Here is a 16,706-nt window from a genome sequence, read left to right as displayed (position 1 = left end):
TATCTATCTATCTATCTATCTATCTATCTATCTATCTATCTATCTATCTATCTATCTATCTATCTATCTATCTATCTATCTATCTATCTATCTCTCTCTATATATATATATATATATATAAAAAATACACTATTACTACTTGTACTACTATTCCTACTTTGCAGTTTTTCACTTATCGTGGGTCTTCAGGGTACGGGTCCTCTTTGATAAACGAGGGTGTGTTTTCTTGTGCTTGGAAAGTTCATTTTTCTTTATTTTCAGAGACAAAAGCCTAAAATAGGAACTATTATTTAAAAAAGAGGGTGGAACTTCAAACGCCTGTTTGGACCATGGACGGCCCAAAAGGGTTATCGAAGTTTTGAAAAAAACATCCAGCTGGCAGTCGCTAAAACAGATTAATGGAAGGTTTTAAGGGACACGCATAAAGTTGATCAACTTGTATATCAATGATACCACTTTATATATATTTTTACATGTCCAATTTCTCCCCATCGTTTATTTAATCAACTGAAATTATTTTCTTTCAAAACACTTGTTATATTTAGCCAAGTTTTATGAATTATTATCCAAAATTGTACTTTTTTGGTAGGTCAGTGCAGTTTTGTTGTAGGATAAAGGCATTACTTAAAGCAAAATATTTGTACTGTACTTAATATCGGTCATTTTGAGAATATTATTTTAATTTGTTTTGCAGTAAAACCTAAACATTTAAAACATATCGCCATTTAATTTAAAGAGGGTCTACATCTGCATCAACCTCTTAAGCCTGTGGGTCGAAATTATACCATTCTTTAATTGCAGTCGTGGCCCACACAAAATTACTCCAAGGGCCACAAATGGCCCCCGGGCCACACTTTGGACACCCCTGTGTTAAAGAGATCAAATAAGCAGGGTTCACAACAAAACTCTGACAATATGTTGAGCTGGAAAGTAATTTAAAACTTAGACAGGAATACTGACTAGAAAACAAACAAATAAATAAATAAAAATAAAACGAGGCTAATGGCAGAAATGTCAAGACTTAATTGAAGAAAATATTGGTTCACCCTAAAAGGTTAGACTTGTTTAATTCATCCTAATAATTCATTCATTTTCATTTGTTTTAATGAAAATGTCCAATTATGCAATACATAATTTGCGTTCATTTAGTGTAATTTGCTTAAAATGCACAGTTCCTTTTCCTCATTTGCAGCTCTTGAAGGCGCGATCGAGGCCTTCTCCAGCGGAGGTACCATTGAGCTGCCTCTTACTCGCCCCCAGCTCACTTTGCTGCAGGATTACAGCCAAGCTCTGGAGCGTTATGATGACTACGAAGATGACGAGGGTGAGCTGAGGGCTGAGAGCAGCCTGGCAGAGAAATTCGGTACGTTTCCCTCCTGCTGTTAGTATTGCCTCATTATCATTAAGAGGAAACCTGTATCCGATTACCTGGCTCTTGTTAAAGTTTCAGACAGACTCATTTAGCAGCGGCAGCAGCAGACCACACTGTGGGGGTTAATTACTTTGCTTCGTGTTCTCAGACTGTTGATATAAACCAGTAAATCACCACTGTTTCAATGGCAGGAATGTTAAGGTTTATGTCTTGCAGCTGGTTGAAGCAGGGAGGCTCTGCTATTTCTTATATAAACTTATTTAACTTATTTACATCTGATTTCAGCACATTTAAATGCACAATATGGCAATGGGGGTGGATATCAGTCCTACTAAATATGAAGACTGTTTAAAGTTTTGTGCAGCTCTGAAACTGTGTTGGAAAAAAAAAACTGCTTAAATTACAAATCTCGAGTGTGATGAGTCAATTTCACTTTATTGAGTCACGTTGATCATTCTGTTGTTTTCAGTGTGTTTGAATGACACGTTTGGCAGCGACTGCAGTCTGACCTGTGATGACTGCACTAATGGAGGAATGTGCAACGTCTGGAGCAGCGGCTGTGATTGCTCTGAAGGATGGACGGGAATCATCTGCAACCAGAGTGAATTCTGTTCACATGCAAAGCTTGTTTGTTAATATGAATCCAGACTGTGTGAGTTATCTTAAATTTGACTCTTTTTGGGGTTTTTTTCTCTTACAGCATGTTCTGAAGGATATTTTGGTAAAAACTGCTCCTTCTCCTGTAAGTGTAAAAATGGTGCCAGCTGTGATCCAGTTAGTGGAAGCTGCCGCTGCCCTCCTGGTGTGCGTGGAGATTTGTGCCAGGACGGTGAGATGCTTCACTTATTCCAGACAAGACTGTGTGTTGTCCTGTACTTTCTGGTACAGAGAACTTAAATACAGTCTGAAACGTGCACTTTGTGTCCAGGCTGTCCTAAAGGCTTCTATGGAAAACAATGCAACAAAAAGTGTAATTGTGCCCAAAATGGCCGCTGCCACAGGACCTATGGAGCCTGTCTGTGTGATCCTGGACTTTACGGACGCTTCTGTCACCTTCGTGAGTCCAATGGCTTATCACTTTTTTATTATTTTTATTTTAAAATTCTTAATTCAGGAACCACAGTTGTAGAAGTCAAGCTAAAAAACAATTTTAGGTCTTTCTGTGCCCCGTGGCTTAAAATTGTTGACAACTCCTTCTCCCATTTTCTTTTCTTTTTCTATTTTTTAGCCTGTCCGAAGTGGACTTTTGGAGCTGGATGCTCTCAGGAATGTCAGTGTGACCATAAAAACACAAAGGAATGTCACCGTCGCCATGGGACCTGCCTCTGTAAACCTGGTTACCAAGGAAACACCTGCAAGGAAGGTAAGATGTCAACCAAACAATAATATTACTTTTATTTTCAACATAACTGGACAAGAGATTATGAAAAAAAAAATGTAATTTATAAATATATATATATATATATATATATATATATATATATAATTAAAAACATAAAATGACATATCAGTCCATGTTTCCACAAAATGAGGAGGAAAAATATATTAAATTATGTCCAAACAAGACAGAAATGTTGTACTGTTATGAAGAAACTACATTTGATGCTTCCTGTAATCAGACAAGCAAAAGTGTTTCTTTCTCTTCTTCATTTGACATAATTATATTCCTTTATAAACGGATCAATTGTCTATTCTGTCTCCAGAGTGCGAACCAGGAACTTATGGGTTCAGTTGTGACAAGAAGTGCTCCTGTCCACTGGGAGCGTCGTGTGATCATGTGACTGGAGAGTGCCAACAGAAATGTCCTCCTGGTTATCATGGACTGAAATGTGAACGAGGTATATATGACTGTAAGAGGCGGAGATATTGGCTTTATTTTATTTACTTTTAATATTAAAAACAAATCCACCTTGTTTGTGTCAGAGTGTCCAGAGGGCAGGTTTGGAACAGGCTGCGTCCATCCTTGTAACTGCACTGGAGCCTCGTGCGATAAAGTGACAGGACAGTGTCGGTGTCCAGCTGGGAAATTTGGACAGCAATGTGAAAACTGTGAGTGAGGAGACATTAATTTGATTGGAATCTCAGTCAATATCTTATGTGATTTTGGAGTATTTGTTGATAATGACTCTCAGCTGCCATCACGCTAAATTTTAGCTCAATATCTGTAACTTTCACTGAATTATATATATATTTTTGTGTAAGCTAAGACAGTTGGTGGTGCCAGCCATTTTAAAGCAGGTTGACTCCAAAAGTTAATCAGCTGTAGATTTGCATCCCGTGAATATTTTCTGACAGTTTCATTGAAATGTGTCTAATTTCTGAGACATTTTGCCAACAAAAACTGAGTTGACTCCAAACATTAATTACAAGGTTAATAGCAAAGATGTGCTCAAAGTATGTTAAAAAACAATGTTCAGTTACTATCACCCCACATTTTGTCTCATTATATGTAACACTGGCTGCATCTTAGTCTAAGGTTGCTGATTATTATTTAAATGTGTCCATTGGTTTTTGAGATATTTTCATTCAACCTTTATTTATACAGGTTAATCTCATTGAGGACTCATTTACAAGAGAGACCTGTTTTAAACAACGCATGATGACAACAATAGACAATCATAAAAGAAAGCACATAAACTGAAACAAATAAATGGAAGAAAATTATATATATATATATATATATATATATATATATATATAAATGAAACAAAACAGCTGCATTGTAAAGCAATGTAAAATAATAATTATATTAACAATAATTTTGCTTAGAATATTATTTGGGAATCAGTCTCAGCTTCTAACGCACTAACGCTCAGATCAATATCTGTAAAACTGTCTGGGTTTTAGCCATTTTTGGGTTTGCTAAAACTACTTTGTTGAGGCGGCCGTACTGAATCGGATTTACTCCAAAAGTTGCACTTATAGGTGTCAATTAAAAAAATGATTTCTGAAATTTTCAACAAAATTTGTTCAGTGATTCATGCATGAGATATTCTGCTAATGGTACATACAATCAAAAACACACACGCGCAGCAGACAATAAATGCTCAAGATAAGCAGTTTTACAGGATAACAATTAGGATTCATTTCTGACAGTGTGTCTGGAGGGTTTCTGGGGTCCCAGCTGCAAACACACCTGTCCGGTTTGCGAGAATGGTGGCGAGTGTGATAAGCACAACGGGTCATGTCGCTGCCCACCAGGATTCATGGGAAGACTCTGTCAAAACTGTGAGTAGCAGCAGCATGCATTCTTTTTGGGGAAAGGTTTCCATAGCAACATACATTAAACAAGCCACCAGAGGAGGACGACAGCACTGTGGAAGATTGAGGAGGTGCAGGATGGATGTGAAATGATGCAGCATGCGAGGAGACGAAGGCAATTTTCTCCAGAGTCATTAGAGAAAATCTTCCAGCCACCTCAGATGAGTTTTTCCATGGAAGACTAGCTCTTATTCCTTTTTAACGAACCGCTGGCTCTTTTTGGCAGTCCACAATCTTTCATGGGAACTTGTTTCGTATGTAATCTGGCAGAGTTAGTTACAGTAGATTAATTCTGATGATGGGAATATTTTCTCCCCCTGCGCAGCATGCCCGAGCGGACGTTTTGGTCAAAGATGCCAAATGAAATGTGTCTGTGAGAACAATGCTCGCTGTGACCCAGTGAGTGGGAGGTGTAACTGCACTTCTGGCTGGACTGGACACAACTGCAGGAAAGGTATCAGGACTAATTAGTGCAGATTTGAGCTTTCAAAGATCCTCTTGATGTTTTCTGACCCACTCTGTGCTGCAGCCTGCGATGCAGGACTCTGGGGAGCTGACTGTGCAGAAACCTGCGACTGCAGAAATGGAGATGGCAGCTGCAATGCTGTGACGGGCCAGTGCAACTGTGAGGCTGGTTTTACTGGAACACACTGCCATGAGAGTATGTTTTATCTGACAGTGCTACACCCATTAACAGAGTTCATTCTATTTTTATGTCTATTTGGTAATTAATAATGCAAGAGCGATTAGCGATTCCTTACAGAGTTTGTAATAAAGACTAAAACAACATTTAGAATTAAAGTGCGCACAATCTTAACAGTTTAGCGATCAGTGTCAGTATAACTGAGCCAAGTCATCAAGTCATGTTATGTTTATTTGTCATATGTAAGCTAACACAAGGTTACCAGTACAATGAAATGCTCAGGATGAGAAGAACCGATTTGACTCGCTAAAAACAAAGAACATACAAACAAGAAATACTAAAGCATTCAATAAGGGTATAAAATAAAGTACCAAAAAAATGAAAAAGTAAATAAAATTACAGAGTTCAAAAGAAAAATACAACATGCTAGAATATAACAGTGCGAGTAGGATGAATTTGTATGAATAAGCTAAAATGCACACGATACAAATTGCACATAACTAACATGTACTACACAGGTTGTGTGACAGGTTATTGCACAGGTAGTGAGTAACAATGAGATTAATTGAATTATGATGGTAAGCAGCCACATAGTGCAGCAGCAATAAACATATTAGTTGTCACAGATGTGGCTTGGTGCAAAGTTATTGTCAATAGTTCAGCATTATTATCAAGAGTTCAGTAATCTGACAGCTTGTGGATAATAACTGTCTTTGAGTCTTTTCATGCACGATGGGAGGCTCTTGTATCGTCTGCCTGAGGGTAGTAGATAAAATAATCCTTGTGCTGGGTGGGTGTGGTCCTTAATGATGCTGTGTGCTTTACGTAGACATCAGCTGTGGTAGATGTCCTGGAGGGTGTGGAGACTGCTACGAGTGATGTCCTCTGCTGTTTGCACCACCCTCTGTAGAGCTTTCCGGCTCTGACTGGTGCAGTTCCAGTACCACCCTGTGATGTAGCCTGTCAGCAGGCTCTCAATGGTGCACCTATAAAATTAGTGAGGATGCTGGTGTTGGTACCAAACTTCTTTAGGCTTCTTACAAAGTCTTTGCCACCTTTGTAGCCACTGCTACAGTGTAGAGTTAGTCATACCTACACATGTGAAACTCCTTCAGTTAGACCTAAAAAGTCACAGTCACATCTGGATATCGTCATTTAAAATCCATCCATCCATCCATTATCTTTACCCATTTCTTCCTTTTCGGGTCACAGGGATCACTGGTGCCCATGTCCAGCCATCACTGTGCGAGAAAATCAGATCTGTTATAAATGGGAAACATTGTAAAAGATTTGTTTCTGTTTAAATTTTGATCTCTCTGTAATTTGACTAATTTTGCAAACTTGGAAAACTTGAAATGTCCAATGACCATGATCTTTATATTAGGCTATAGTGAATTTAGCTGGAATGCTAGCATTAATGTGCAGGTTATGTTCAGTACACCTTATGTTAATAAAAGTTTATGATTATGATTTTGTGTGTTTGATTTTTCCCCCAGAGTGCCCAGCGGGTATGTTTGGTCTTGGTTGTCGCCATCAGTGTCAGTGTGAAAACGAAGCGCTGTGCGACCATGTGAGTGGAGCTTGTACGTGTCAGGTGGGATGGACGGGCACCTTCTGTGAAAAACGTAAGAGAAGCTCTTCAACCATAAACACTCCCTCAACCATCTAACCTGCAGTGAAAGGTGGTGCTGATACATGTTTGTGCTTCAGGGTGTCCTCAGGGTTTCTATGGTCTGGACTGTCAGGAGAAGTGCTTGTGTCTGAACGGCGGCAGCTGCGATCACATCAGCGGTGCTTGTTCCTGTCCAGCAGGCTGGATCGGCCCACTCTGCAACCTGAGTGAGTGACTGTGCAGATGATTTGAAAACAGGAGCCAACCAAACACTGGAAGTTCCACTTTTGATCTGCAGAGTTCATCGGGAGGTAATGATATTGTTTACTTCTCTCCTGGCAGCATGCCCAGCTAGTTTCTATGGGAAGGGATGTAACCAAACCTGTAGCTGTAGAAACGGCGGCATCTGCCACCCGGCCAGCGGGCAGTGTGCATGCACGCCGGGCTGGACCGGACCCACCTGCACAGAGCGTGAGTTCACCAGCAGAGACAATGGGATCAGCTATGATTCAGGTAAAGAAAAGGTCACAAAGTGGAGTCATCTTTGTTTCTTTCCCAGAATGCCCTGCTGGATTTTATGGAGCGGGCTGTCAGCAGCGCTGCTTGTGCCAGAACGGAGCCACCTGTAACAAAACTAACGGAAAATGTGCATGTGTCAAAGGATGGATGGGCACGGCCTGTGAACTTGGTAAAACTCAGTGTATTAACACTGCTCTGTATTAAGATGGATTAAGAACTAATGATAATTTATTACAAATTATCCCCTATTTTTGTTCTTGGCTTTCATTCGTAATAACAGTATACTCTGCCAACTAATTGCTAAAATCTGGGGAAAAAAAGCTAACAAAACGAATGAGGTTTATTGTCTTTATGTAAACTATTTTATTTGAAATTGAAAGTAATAAATTAATGCATCCCTTCGTTTTACAATAATCTCTGATTGTGCAGAAAATCCGTCTTTCACGTCCAACTGCAGAAGTCACGTGATGAATGTTGCTGCTCTAATTTCACAGCATTCCTTCAGTGTTTTATTGAAACTTCAGTAAAAACTTAATAACATCCTATTGTTTGTATGTCCCTCTTCAGCTGTATTACTTTATAATCAGGCTGGAAGGACTGAAGTTATTTCTACCAACAATACAAAATTTATAGCTTCATTTTTAAGGTCTAAAAAATTAGCCTGAGCTAACCAGTCAGCAAGGAACATACAGCATTTAATTAAGTGTACCATAATTCAGGGGAAATCAGTGGTTTTGTATTTATCCTCATGTTGAAACTATTCCGTTATAACGGAGCAAGCTCTGAATTTGTGAAGATTCAGGAGAGAACGGGAGACAAAGAACATGGCCTGGACTTAAGCGTGTTTTTAAAAACTCCAGAAACGCCTCACTCATGGGTTTATGGCTGAAGTCTGTTGTTGGCAGCATTTCTACACCGCAGTCTGCTCTACAAAAGTTGAGCCGGTGGTTAGAGTCCAGCCACTTCTCCCTCTGAGCTCTAATTTCCCCACTGATCCTCCCTCTGTGGCTGTTACAACCTTTCTCCATCAAGCAGTGCCAGGTCCCACCTCCTCCTCATGACCAGGAAGCCTCTAGGAATGCATTTATCCTCGAAAGTCTGTAGCCGCTGTGTTTAAAAACCAAAACGGTTCAGTTATGTAGTGGTCACAGGAAAATAACCAGAATCATTACGGTTTGATTGAATGTTTGCTCATCAATAAAGTTATAGAGCGAGTTCCTTTCCATACACTCCATGTGAAAATACTTCTGTGATCATTCTCTTACACTTGTGTGTCTGCATGTTTCCACAGAGTGTGCAGTGGGTCATTTTGGGGTGGACTGCCAGCAGCAGTGTGAATGTGAAAACGGTCAGTGTGACCGACAGACAGGACGCTGCAGCTGCAGTGCCGGCTGGATTGGAGAGCGCTGTGAAAAAGGTGAGTCGGTGAGTCTGAGGTGACGCCGCTGAGGAAAATTCGCCATCCTGTGAACAGCTGCACTGTGGAAACTACGCTGACGTGATGGTGATTCGCTGTATTTTTGTTAATCACAACTTCTAATTGGCACCTTCCTGTGAGCAGCGTGCGAAGCAGGACTGTTTGGTGTCGGCTGTATGGAGCGGTGTCAGTGCGTGCACGGCGTTTCCTGTCATCATGTGACTGGAGAGTGCCAGTGTCTGACAGGGTGGAGGGGGAAACTCTGTGACAAAGGTACAAACCTGCTGCTGAAGAAAACATTAGGATTTGGTCTCTCACACAGAAAGCTGAATGAAACATGAGTCGCTGTTCATGAAAGAAAACAAAAAGTTCAGAGATTTTACAAGAAACTTTTGGTTGTTGTTTAGTCTTGACTTTAAAAGAGATGGAAATTAAGAGTGTTTCAGTCTGGAGAAAATAAAAGTCACAGCAAAGACAGGTGTTATCACTTATCAGGGCTGCAGTAGATCAGTGGTCAGCGCTACGGTGTCATAATCCTGATGCTGCAGGTTCAGGCCCAGGAAGGGCATTCAGTGTAAAACATTTGCCAGATCATCAAAGTTCGTGCTCAACAATCCAGGTAAAAATCCAACAATGTTCAGTCAGGTCATCCATGGATTCTTTTTTGCTGAGAAGTTTCGTCCTTCATCCAAAGGACTTCATCAGTCAGAGGAGCCACAAACAAATTGAGTCCTACAAGCAGTACACACTCATAGTGGAAAAAAAAAATCAGTTTGCTGGTGATAAGTCATCAGTCAAAGAAATGATGAAGTCCTTTGGATGAAGGACAAAACATCTCAGCAAAAAAATAAACCATCCAGATGACCTGACTGAACATTGTTGGATTTGTACCTGGATTATTGAGCATGGACTTTGATATTTTGAACCACTTTGGCACCGCTGGCTTAGAGGAGTTGACGGGGGAGAGGCCCCAGAAACCATCTTATCACCAGCAAACTGTTTTTTTTCCCCACTATGTGAGTGCGCTGCTTGTGGGACTCAGTTTGTTTGTGGCTCCTCGGACTGATGAAGTCATTTGCCAGATCTTTTATGCAAGTTTGTTTGCTGTGACAATCTCTGCTTAAGTGGACAGCTGAAATAACAACATCTATAAGAAAAATAGTGTGGTCTTGAACAACTTTAAAAGTCTGCGTATTGTTTTTTTTTTTAAAGGGTCATACTTTTGTAAACCATCTATTTTAAAAACTTCTCTGTTCTTTAAGGATTATTGGTGCTGCATGTTATCCAGGTAGTAAAAATGCTGAATTGACGTTCCCATCAGGCTGCTGCAAATGAAATTAATGGTCTGAAGGAATGCACATCATCCGTTGGACCTACTTTGGTTGAACCTTGTAAATATTATGTATATCGTGTAATACTGCATGATGTCAATCTCAAAGTATTTGTGAATGACTCTCAGCTACTACTACATAAAATTTTAGGTCAGTGTCTGGAAATTGACTGGGTTATAGTAATTTTTACATTTTTTAAGGTCAGCTGATGTTTACTTTCTGATAGTTTTACTAAAATTATTTCACTAATTCGTGAGACATTTTGCTAACACCACTCACAAACATATTCTCTTTTGGTGGTTGGTGCTATAAAATCAAGTACTTGTTAAAAGTATTAGGTGAAATACCAACAGTTCATGTTCAATAATCCAGGTACAAATCCAACAATGTTCAGTCAGGTCATCTGGGCGGTTTCTTTTTCTTTTTTGCTGAGACCTTTCGCCCTTCATCCAAAGGACTTCTTCAGTCCAAGGAGCCCCAAACAAACTGGAGTCCCACAAGCACCTCACTCCCCTAGTGAAAAAAAACAACAAAACAGTTTGCTGACAAACGAGACAAACAACCATTCACGCTCTCACTCACACCTAGAGACAATTTAGAGTTACCAATCAGCCTAACATGCATGTTTTTGGTCTGTGGAAGGAAACCGGAGTACCCGGAGAAAACCCACGCATGCACGGAGAGAACATGCAAACTCCACCCAGAAAGGCCCCCAGACCGGGATTTGAACCAGGGACCTGCTCGCTGAGAGGCAGCAGCTCTACCAGTTGCACCACTTTGCTGCCACTGTTTATTTTGTTGCATAAAAATATGTTGTAACTGCATCTAACTTCTGTAAATGCAGAAAATGGGATGACCTTGAACTATAAATCCTATCACCTCCAAGATGTTGTGACGGCAGGGATCAGTCCAGCGTGGGGATTATGATGATGTTAGGAATTAGTTCAGGTAATGGTAGGCAGGTCAAAAAATAACACGACTAATGTCCTTAGACATTTGGTAAATAAGTATATGTGGGGCAGCTGTGGCTGAGTGGTTAGAGTAGTCTTCCTCCAATTCGAGAGTTGGGGGTTCGATTCCACCAGCAGTCACATGCTGAACTGTCCCTGGGCAAGACACTGAACCCCTCATTGCCTCCGATGTGTGTCTCATCAGTGCATGAATGTGATAAAGCACTGATCATTCTTTGTATAGATCTAGTAGAGTGCTGTATGAATGAGTAAATGAGGACACAGATTGTTTTGTAAAGTTCTTTGAGTATCTTGATAAGATAGAAAGGCGCTATGTAAGAACAATCCATTTACCATTTACCATTCATTCAAGTGCAAAAGTGAGACTCAGGTTTTGTTCTTTTTCCTGCAGTGTGTTTACCGGGTACATTCGGAGAGCGTTGCATGCAGCGCTGCAGCTGTGCACAGGGTACGTCCTGCCACCACACTTCAGGAGAGTGTGGCTGCCCTCCTGGAGTTACTGGTATCGGCTGTGAGCAGGGTAAGGCCTGCAGCGCTGTTTCATTCAGCTCGGAATAAGAAGTAGCTTCCTTGGTGTTAGCAGCTTACTGGCGCATCATTTAGGCAATGCAATGAAAAGCAGAAAGCATCTCCGGCACATTGCACCTCTCTCTGTCAGCTTGTATCCCAGGAACATTCGGGAGAAACTGTAACCAGGTCTGCCAGTGTTCAGAGACGAACCAGCTCTGCCACCCGGTGTCTGGATCATGTTACTGCGCACCAGGTTTCCACGGCCACAGATGTGACCAAGGTATGACTTAACAGGCTGCAGGTCATATTTAAATGCTACAAGAAAGAAGTGAATTATAGCGTGACTAATCGGAGTTATTGTGATTTCAGTCTGTGAGGAAGGTCGATATGGTCCCAACTGTGAACGACAGTGTCAGTGTGAAAATGGAGGGAGGTGTGTTCCCTCGACTGGAGCCTGTGAATGTCCAGCGGGATTTATTGGGCCTCGCTGCAACACCTGTGAGCCTCTCTCAGACACACTGAACAAATAAATGACTGATTAAGAGAAGCAATAGGTGTGTGTGTGCTATGTGTGTGTCTCTGTGACAGCATGTCCAGCCGGGCGATACGGGATCAACTGCACCCAGGTGGTTCTGTGTGGAGATGGAGCCCAAAACGACCCGATCACAGGTCGATGTGTGTGCGTCCCAGGACGCAGAGGAGGTGACTGTGGACGAGGTGAGATGTTGCAAATGACACATTTCTGCTGAAAGTCAAAGAACCTAAAATATTTTGTATTTGCGTGTTTAGGAACACATTCATTTTCTTTGTGCATTTGCTTTGTTTTATCATCATGAATCACCTCAGTAACTGTCTTCTTCAGATTTAATTTATGAAATGTGTGTTTTTGCCCTCAGGCTGCCCCTCAGGCTGGTTTGGGTCAGATTGCAACCAACGTTGTAATTGCAGTAACGGAGGACTGTGCGACTCTGGCAGCGGTAATTGCACCTGTGGTCTGGGCTGGACTGGTGAACACTGCAACACAGGTGCAATATTACTGACAAAAGATTTGAAATCCATCGCAGAGTGCTGAGTCTAAATATTAAAAAGTTTGAAGTCTTTCCTTTGTAATGGGTTTGTTTTGTGCCAGAGTGTCCCGTGGGCTGGTTTGGTGCCAACTGTCAGCTGAGGTGTAGCTGTTGGAATAATGGCTCCTGTGACAGAGTGATGGGGACCTGTCAGTGCGGTCCGGGCTACTATGGACATCTGTGTGAACACGGTGAGACGCACCACACACATGGAAAGGGTGGAAGTGTCCCAAGGGAGAAACCAGTGTGTTTTGTCCGTTACAAATCCAGTTTAAGATCAGAAACAATTACTTGAACTCACGTCTGTGCCAATAAATCCGAACTTTAGAGCTCGTCGTAGAGTCACAGTGACGGTAAACAAAATGACACATCTGTAATGTCCTGCTGCTGTGAAAACCCATCACGCTCCGATTTTAACCAGGTGTTTGTTGTTTGGTGGCAACATGTCTTAGCTTTGCATAAATAAACTATTCTTAATTGAAGGTTGATCCTATTTGTGGCAGTATTATAGTCCTATTATTGAAAATCTTCTATGTAAAATATTAGATGTCAGAACAGATTTTAATTGTGCTGGATTTGTTTTTACTTTAAACTGAATTAAATGAGTTGAGTGATTAAAGTCTAATTCAGTGGTTCTCAAACTGGAGTCCCCGGACCTCTGGGGGTCTGCGAATCAGTGCTTGGGGTCCAAATTCTTTCTTTTTTTTTTTTTTTTACAAGCACGTAGATGATTAACAACCTGTTAAAATACACCAAAATGCAGGAAATCACATCTACTTATACAAGATTTTCTGGGGGAGGACCCCACACACACACACGCACTATTTGCATTCTGGCATCGATCATTTTACTTGGTTTGACTACTGCTGTTATAATTCTGTTCAGTTTTATGCAAAGAGTTTTCTGTAATAATTTGAAGAAGTTTCAATAAATTATTATTATGTTCATTGTGTGAATAGATAAAGTTTTAAAGTGGTTTTTGGTACTGTTAATTTTCTCAAAACTGTAATTTTTGGAAGTTTAAATATATTTTTTTGTTCATTAACTGCATCTTGAATGAAAAATACCCCATATTTAAAAGTATAAAAATTGTATTAGCATTTTAAGGAACAGGTCTTAAGTATTTATATTACACAAATATTTCCATTACATTAGACAAATTGAAGAAATGTATTTAATAAACATGAGGGTTATGCTGAAACTTTGCCTCCCATGTAAGGGGTCCCTGAACCCAAAAAGTTTGAGAACCCTTCGTCTAATTATTCAGTCTGAGAATTTACTTCTGGAAACAAAATCTCAATTTTTTTTTCATGTCCATATAACTTATATAGCTTATTTAAGCTATTCCCGTACAATAAGCTATATTCAGTCATTAAATAAAGGTTGAATTAATGAATCTAGCTTATTGTATGCTAATAGCTTATTGAGTTACGAGATAGTACACCTTTCCCACCATGATTAAAAAACAACATTGAGGGTCACTAGATTTCTTTGCAGACCACTTGAGTGTTTATGCTCAAACTCCATTTGTTTTAATAATTAATAAAATAGTGTCCTTTCCATCAGCCTGTCCTCCTGGTTTCCACGGCCCGCTGTGTCAGCTGCAGTGCGACTGTAAGAACGGCGCCTCCTGTCACCCTGCGTCGGGTCAGTGCATCTGTCCTCCTGGATATCATGGGACCCAATGCCACAGAGGTCAGTCACAACTGTTTATCCTCACGATGAAAGGATGGAGCAACAGGAGCATCTATATCTTGTCTTCAAAACTTTTGTCATCCGCTCAGTGTGTGAGCAGGGAAGGTATGGCGAGGCCTGCTCCAAGGTGTGTGACTGCGACGACGGCGCTCCGTGCGACTCTGTGACTGGGACGTGCCTCTGCCCCTCAGGGAAGACTGGACCCAAATGTGACATCGGTACTCTGCGCTCCTTTCTCAAACCTTAACAGCACACGTTAAAAAAAAAAATAAACGTACCCTTTGTTTTAAATACTGTTGTAACACCATATACTGAATTTAGTTCCGAGACCAAAATACAATATCTTTCCAGATTAGTGTATGCAAATAAATACATCAGTTTTGAATATTCTAACAATGTGTTGAAAGTAAACAACAATTTAATTATCATTATCATGAACAATTAATTCTTGTTTACTCGTAACAAACAAATTGCTTTTTAATCAAGGGGCTTTTCTTCTAAAAAAAAGCAAATTACCGGTAATTGATTCCATCATGGTTTTCAGACAACGTGGATATGGGATGTCCTGTCACTGATTGAAACTGAAAATGTCACAGTGTGAAGCAGCCCGGTGTCTTCAGCTCCTATAGCTTATATGTTTACAAATTTTCTGGATAAAGCTATTGGCAGTAATTAAATTCATCAAATCATTTATTTTTAATTAACAGTAAAGCAGACTTGCTATGTGATGTTATATATCACTGGAGATCATCATGAATTTGTCATTAATAGGATTTACACGTGAATTTATTCCTAAAGTTGTATTTCTGGCTAAAGGAAACTCATTTGGTGATTCTGTAAACGTCCGTGTGGTTTCCACAAATAATCAGTCGAGTGAGTAAAACGAAGCTAAGCTTTGATCAAGGCCAGAAAACTTGTTAAATCAAGCGGGTTGAGCTGGAGAAGGGTTGAACGCACCACCTGATGACGGTATCGACCGGCCTGCCGAGTTAAATGCCACCCGTGGTTTTGCATTGACCTGCTTGTGTGTGTTGTGTCAGACTGCAGAGCTGATCGTTACGGTCCGGACTGCGTGGAGGCCTGCGAATGTGAGAATGGGGCGCAGTGCGACCATCGCAGCGGCTGCTGTCTCTGCCCTCACAGCTGGATCGGAGCCTCCTGTCAGGAAGGTACAGTAGTGACTAACACACACACAATGCTAACCTCATGGCTACATTCAAATAAACAGCAGGTGAGTCAGAAGTCCTGCTGACTGTATGAAACAAGAGTAAATAAGTAGTAGAAGTGCTGACAGTGTTCACTTCCCATCTGTGAAGGGCAGATCTGCAGACGCTGCACCGTTCGCTGCTGCGGTTTCAGCTCTGATCGAATGTGAGCGTTTGCTGAGCTGGACTCATGGCTCTTTGTGTGCGTTTTTCCTCAGGGGGACCTCCATTCTACACCCACGGGAGCAACAGAGGGGACTCGCGATTCATTAAAACAGCTCCATCTAGATGGCAAAGTAAAACCGGCACAGACGAGCGAGTTTTTACTGAACAGACTGAAGTGAACGAAGGCGTATGACAGGAAACAGCAGCTGAAGGATTAACAGAAACAGACTCTCTGATGAGAACTGCAGCAGCAAAGATGGATCTTTATAATGAGGACGTTTCCTCATCCAGAAGGCGGCGTGGTTTCCTTTACTGCACTTTCAGTAATTGTGTTTATGGTAACTTTTTGCAGGTACTGTATATAAAACCCTTCGACATCTTGAAGACAAATCACTGAATCTGCTGCAGCCTCTGGCACCGAGGCCATTTAAGAAAATACATTTCACTACTTTGAAGTTACTTTTGAGTTTTCAACATGAAGAATGACCCTTGGTCGAATGGTGCGTTACTGTAAATATCAACTTCCTATTGCCTTAAAACTGGAGCATTAACTTTTAATACAAGATGATAGTATTCATGTGCACTTCAGTATTTTTATTGGAACCAATTTTGTGTATAGCTTGGTATTTATTAGGGATGCACAATATTATCGGTATGGTATCGGCCGATATTAGTGTTAAATATCGGACATCGGCCATTCCATCAAAATAACTCACCGATATAAAAGGTGCTGTTTCTGTATGACAACCCAGTGACAAGGATGCCTGCAGCGGCAGCACAATGTGATGATATCACGCGTGCCTACCTGATCTCGGCGGAAAGGAAAATTCAAAATGTCGGCGGTGCGGAAGTTTTTTTTCATTGAGAATATCGTATTCTAACTATTTTTGGACTACGTTGAGCCTCGCTACATCGTCCCCAGTCGGAGATATTTTTCG

General features: G+C 40.8%; 1 protein-coding gene across 1 annotated transcript in view; it reads left to right on the top strand.

Annotated features, from left to right (window-relative positions):
• megf6b (multiple EGF-like-domains 6b) overlaps positions 1-15,961 on the top strand; it is an 83,021-nt gene extending 67,060 nt beyond the window's left edge. Inside the window, exons 7-32 of the mRNA XM_037679811.1 lie at positions 1,193-1,363; positions 1,842-1,973; positions 2,073-2,201; positions 2,301-2,429; positions 2,601-2,735; positions 3,076-3,210; positions 3,296-3,421; positions 4,469-4,600; positions 4,959-5,087; positions 5,163-5,294; positions 6,773-6,901; positions 6,987-7,115; positions 7,231-7,359; positions 7,448-7,576; positions 8,699-8,824; positions 8,969-9,097; positions 11,518-11,646; positions 11,785-11,916; positions 12,006-12,134; positions 12,225-12,353; positions 12,533-12,661; positions 12,766-12,894; positions 14,270-14,398; positions 14,488-14,616; positions 15,439-15,567; positions 15,822-15,961. Coding sequence (XP_037535739.1) covers positions 1,193-1,363; positions 1,842-1,973; positions 2,073-2,201; positions 2,301-2,429; positions 2,601-2,735; positions 3,076-3,210; positions 3,296-3,421; positions 4,469-4,600; positions 4,959-5,087; positions 5,163-5,294; positions 6,773-6,901; positions 6,987-7,115; positions 7,231-7,359; positions 7,448-7,576; positions 8,699-8,824; positions 8,969-9,097; positions 11,518-11,646; positions 11,785-11,916; positions 12,006-12,134; positions 12,225-12,353; positions 12,533-12,661; positions 12,766-12,894; positions 14,270-14,398; positions 14,488-14,616; positions 15,439-15,567; positions 15,822-15,961 — 3,425 coding nt within the window. The remainder of the gene's footprint in view (positions 1-1,192; positions 1,364-1,841; positions 1,974-2,072; positions 2,202-2,300; positions 2,430-2,600; positions 2,736-3,075; positions 3,211-3,295; positions 3,422-4,468; positions 4,601-4,958; positions 5,088-5,162; positions 5,295-6,772; positions 6,902-6,986; positions 7,116-7,230; positions 7,360-7,447; positions 7,577-8,698; positions 8,825-8,968; positions 9,098-11,517; positions 11,647-11,784; positions 11,917-12,005; positions 12,135-12,224; positions 12,354-12,532; positions 12,662-12,765; positions 12,895-14,269; positions 14,399-14,487; positions 14,617-15,438; positions 15,568-15,821) is intronic.
• Positions 15,962-16,706: the final 745 nt, after the last annotated feature.

The sequence above is a fragment of the Nematolebias whitei genome, chromosome 7 (assembly GCF_014905685.2).
Source record: "Nematolebias whitei isolate Nwh7 chromosome 7, NemWhi1, whole genome shotgun sequence".
In the NCBI taxonomy this organism is placed as follows: domain Eukaryota; kingdom Metazoa; phylum Chordata; class Actinopteri; order Cyprinodontiformes; family Rivulidae; genus Nematolebias; species Nematolebias whitei.
The sequence above is the reverse complement of the archived record's forward strand: the minus strand, read 5'-3'. Positions and strand labels throughout refer to the sequence as shown.